Source organism: Mangifera indica, chromosome 4, assembly GCF_011075055.1.
Source record: "Mangifera indica cultivar Alphonso chromosome 4, CATAS_Mindica_2.1, whole genome shotgun sequence".
In the NCBI taxonomy this organism is placed as follows: domain Eukaryota; kingdom Viridiplantae; phylum Streptophyta; class Magnoliopsida; order Sapindales; family Anacardiaceae; genus Mangifera; species Mangifera indica.
This window is the reverse complement of record NC_058140.1, coordinates 7,816,500-7,821,522: the sequence shown is the minus strand read 5'-3', so window position 1 is coordinate 7,821,522 and position 5,023 is coordinate 7,816,500. Positions and strand designations below refer to the sequence as shown.

The 5,023-nt window shown below is 32.2% G+C and overlaps 1 protein-coding gene across 1 annotated transcript; it reads left to right on the top strand.

Moving 5' to 3' along the window:
- The first annotated feature begins 289 nt into the window (after positions 1-289).
- LOC123213063 (probable H/ACA ribonucleoprotein complex subunit 1) lies at positions 290-4,501 on the top strand. The gene is made up of 9 exons (XM_044632402.1): positions 290-479; positions 665-797; positions 871-951; positions 1,082-1,170; positions 1,242-1,316; positions 2,304-2,362; positions 2,463-2,522; positions 2,991-3,188; positions 4,102-4,501. The coding sequence occupies exons 2-9, from the start codon at positions 675-677 to the stop codon at positions 4,185-4,187; spliced, it is 771 nt and encodes a 256-aa protein (XP_044488337.1). The 5' UTR covers positions 290-479; positions 665-674; the 3' UTR covers positions 4,188-4,501.
- The last annotated feature ends 522 nt before the right edge of the window (positions 4,502-5,023 follow it).

Genomic DNA, 5,023 nt, shown 5'->3' with positions numbered 1-5,023 from the left:
GAGATAAAATATTTATATAGTGACATGTTATCGTTTATTCTCAAGTTTATACATATTATTTATGTATATAATATTGTTTTATATATTTACGTTAATAATAAAACTATATATATATATATTTTATATAATTTAAATATATAAATAATTATTATTATATAATTATATAAATTTAAATTAAAAATAAAATAATATTAAATTATATAACATCATATTATTTATATATCTAAATTATATATAAAATGTTTTTAGATGCCGCATTGTTATTAATTTATTTGTTATTAGTTTTAATATAAAGAAAAGTTATCCAAGGGTAGCGCACTCTGGCGAGGATCATAGAAATCGAGATCCACATTTGCAAACCCTAAACCGTCTGCTATAAATTTACTTTAGAAAGGCGACTTCACTTCCAAATTCAGTCTGACTGAAACTGAAAAAGTGCCAGCAAAAAGTCGTTCCAGACGACGCCGTATCGATTCAAGGTAACCTTCACAACTACACATTCTCTTCCATTTAGCTTATTTTCGAAATTTTCTTATTGGTAATTCTGGATATAACCTATTTTTCGTTGATTGATTAATTAATTCTTGAATTAAAAAAAAAAGATTTTTTTTTTCTGTTTGTTTACCGAGAAAGAAGAAGATTTAACTGACATGTGTTTGATTAGAGGGCGGAAAATGGATCGTTACCAGAAAGTGGAGAAGCCGAGGACGGAGACAGCTATAAGTGAGAATGAGCTCAGAATAACTGCTCAAGGAAGAGTCAGGAATTACATTTCTTATGCTATTTCTCTTCTTCAGGTATTTTTGTTTAAATATTAGTTCTTTATTTTAATTTATTGAACAATTAAATCTGTGAGATGTTCCTTATCAGGACAAAGGTGCCAATGAGATTATTCTCACGGCCACCGGCAGAGCAATTAACAAGACTGTGATGATTGCTGAGTTGCTTAAGGTGCCTATGTTCTCAACCTTATTTGTGTCGTTTCCCAAAAATCAGTACATATTTATAATGTTGAATAATTAATGATATAAGTTTGCGGCCTAGGGTTTCAATGTGTACTAATGCGTTTTGCCTACTTCAGAGAAGGATTGTTGGTCTCCACCAAAATACTTCAACCGGGTCTATTGACATAACCGACACATGGGAGCCTCTAGAAGAAGGGCTTCTTCCGTAAGAACAAATTCCTTGGTGTTAGTTAATGTGTTGTTATTATTTGGCTGATATCTGATTTGTTTATGCAGATTAGAGACTACCCGTCAAATTTCGGTTATCACAATTATTTTGTCTAAGAAGGAGCTGGATTCATCTTCCCTAGGGTAATGAGCACTGAAATTAGATATTTTGAGTTTTTGGTGCTTATGAGATGCTTGACTTACTTTTAAGTTGTCATGCATGCTTCTTATTGAAGCCATTGTAGTTGCTTTGTAGTGGTTTATTCAATGGAAATGATTTATGAGAAGTAATTATTAGATAATTGGATGTACTAGAGTTGTCAGAGTTCCAATTGATGTCATCAATAATTTAGATATTTGTGTGATTATTTTAATGAAGCTTGTTCTAGGAGAACCAAGTGATTTTTTAGCAATCATGGTAGAATTTTATAGAAGTTTGTGGTCGAAACTTTGGTTGTGAAAGATGCTTTAATTACATGTGTCATGATAAGTCAGGTGGATGTGTTGATATTTATATGTAAACTTTTAAATCAAGGATGCTGTAGAGAGATCCTTAACTAGCTATCTGGTGCATTCTTGTGAGGTTTAGTTACTTCTAGTTGCTGATTAGCTAACAATGTTGATATAAATGGAAAGGGAAATGGAGGATAGTGTGGGATTAGTGTTTTTCCTGTTATGACCATTGAGGATTGTATAAAAACACCTTTTACGATGCATAAGGTAATGTGATGACATTGACAACTTTGGTGTAATGCAAACTTTGGAGAATTGGCAATGCCCATTCACAATTAATTTTTCTAATCCCACTCATTTTGTAATTTGCGTTGTATGCCATGTTTGAAAAAGATGTCGAGTAACTCTTTATATACTAGGTTTTGTGCATTGTGATAGAATTGAAATAATTTTCTTGCCATCCTTAATTTGTCTTTTGCTTCTCATCGTCATATCATCACATATGATGGTACTTCTTTCCCATTATGATGTGCTTTATGGAAATGACCCTTGGTTTCTTTGATTCATACAAGCATAATGTACTTAAAAAGCTGTTCATTGTCTGATTAGTTATGCAGGTATTCTGTTGACAACTTTGCCTTATGTTAATTTATTGGACTTTTGTTTGCATAATGACAGATACCAACCACCAATCGCAGCTGATCAACTGAAGCCATTAACTGAATATGAAGATGGAGGTGAGCCATTTTTTTTTTTTTTTTGTTCCAATTGGGCAATCTATTCTATCTAATGTTTTGGCATAAGTTAATATATATACTTCTATGTCATGTGGTTTAGATGCTGTACCTGGCATGCAAGCCAGGGTACGTCGTGATCAAGTTCAAGGAAAGAATGGAGGTAAGAGCAATTCCATGAGTAGAGAAAAACTCTTTAACTATTTCTATTAACCCGGTTTAAGCGCATAGTCCTTTTCAATGCTGCAATATTATTGTGATCAACAACAGCTTATTCACAGGAGCAATATGAAATACATCAGTTTTGAGTTGTCATCAATATGACAATGTTGGTCCTTCTCAGCAATGACAGAGAGAAAGATATTACATTCTGCTTATGTCTTGTTGTTAGCTTACTAGGTTTGCCTTGGGAAACATTGTTAAGTGGTTCTTGGTGTCAAAATGTTGGAATTATTGGATTTGTTTTTTAGATATTGCTGATGTTAGGATTGGTCTCATATGTCTCATATTCTTTTATTACTTTTACTATGTTGGTTGGATTTGACCGTTTCATATTATATTCTCAACTGAATTCATGTGAGCATATTGTGAAACTGCAAAAAAAAATTGTGGTGTTTTTTTGTTTATGCAGGTACTGGCAGTGGTGTAGCTGAATATGGTAATGGACATTGGGATAGTGGACATGAATATGGAGGCCAAGGTCGAGGTTATGCAAGAGGACGCAGTTCCCATGGACGTGGAAGGTGGCGTGGTGGTGGAAACATGCAGCTTGATTCAGGATATAATAATGGTTATAGTGGATCAGGATTCTTCCCTGCTCAAGGGCGTGGTAATTTCTATCTTTATTTACAAAACTTTCTCTTCTCTTTTTAGCATACTGTACATCTTTAAAAGAACTGTGACATGGTGATTGCCAACATGAATTCATTTTTTTTTTTAATTTTCTGTGTGGTTCATTCTCTCTATTTTGCTGATGCAATCCAAATTTTATGTTTTAAGCTTTTCTTAATGATTTTAGGTGGTCATTGGTTTGTAATTTTAATGTTACCATTGTTAAAATTTTCACTCTTTATAGTTAAGTGTATATATAGGAAAAGTTTTTCCCTCGTGCATTCATAAATATGTGTATCCTTACCTACCTACAAGCATATAGTTGACTCATAATTACTGACTCTTTTGGGTTCCCAATTCAAAATGTTAATTATCTTATGGTTTGCCTGCATATGAAATGCCCTGTTAAAGAAGTAACTGAATCAACTTTTACAAATGCCCTATGTATAAAATTATATTAAAAATGACTCCTGCTTTAATCTCTGACAGGGATTGTGCTAATCTGTTTAATAAATATATTCTTTCCTCTCATTTTAAGTTTTGCAAAGAATTTATAATAGTGAAAATAGTTCTATGAAACAATGCTTAATTTAAGTGAGCCTTTACCTTAATGCTTCAGACACTGCTAAAAGTTTTTATATCAAATGAGTAACTATGTTAAGCAGTGATTACCTATTTCATCAGGTATCAATAAATCATAACCATGTTGGCAAACTGTTTCCTGCCATGATCTGTTTTCAATAACAAAGATTCTGTGGGTTTGTTCATGCACTGTAATATTATTTATACAATATATATGTTATACTGCCTTCCTTTTTTCAATTGTTTTCGTTGGTTTGATGAATTTTCCTGGAAATTTAATGTCATTCACAAATTTAGCACTTCAAATATTTCTCCATGTAATGTTGCAGGGCGCAGTCATGGTAGAGGAAGGGGCCGTGGTCGTAGGCAAGGTTTTAAATCTAATGGGCCAGTCGAAGTCCAAACAACTGCTTGAATGCTATACTTTGGAGGTACTACTTTGGTTTCTTGTGGAAAGTAGTATTGGATGCCTGTTCAGCACTTGATCTTCCAAAGTTAAATGAACTTTTAGACTCTAATTATTTATGACTGGGATTAGCTATTTATAATTTGCGATAGATTTGGCAAATTTGATGTTCTGTACGTTACAATTTTGTAGGAAGTAATAGATAGGATTGTGAAGTTATCACTAGTCCTTATTTAATGTTGTATAATTTCTTGAGTTTTTTCTTTTTTTGAAATGTCAGAGATTTCTATAAATAATAGAGCAGTGCATTCTTTGATTATGAATTTTATGTCTTGTTTGTTTTCTAGAATTAATTAAAGAAATTTTGTTGAGTTTTTTGAAATACAAAAGATAAAAAGACATTGACCCATATTGGTTCATGTAATAATAAAAAGGCCAAAGGACTACTTTCCCAAGTTTTAGTGCAGTCTCAAAAACACACGCGCGGTAGTTAAAAAATCTAAACACCTATTTATAAGTTAATTTTTGTTAAAAATTTTTGTTAGTAGCAAGAGTAAATTGTTATTTTACCTATAAATTTTGAAACTTTAAAAATTTATATCATTTTTTCTATTTGGTTTAAAAAATTAATAATTTTTCCTTAGAAGTTTTGACAAGTGATTTTTTCTCATTTTTTGATGAATGATAGTCACTCTTTTCATTCGAAGCCCTTTTTCTTTAGCTGACATTGTCTGGATTTTTTGAATTCAGACGAAACTCTCTGTTCGGACAACGAAGACATCCACCAGATAAATCGTCGTTGTTTGGACAATGAGGACATGTCCAAATCAAGGGTATACATTGGA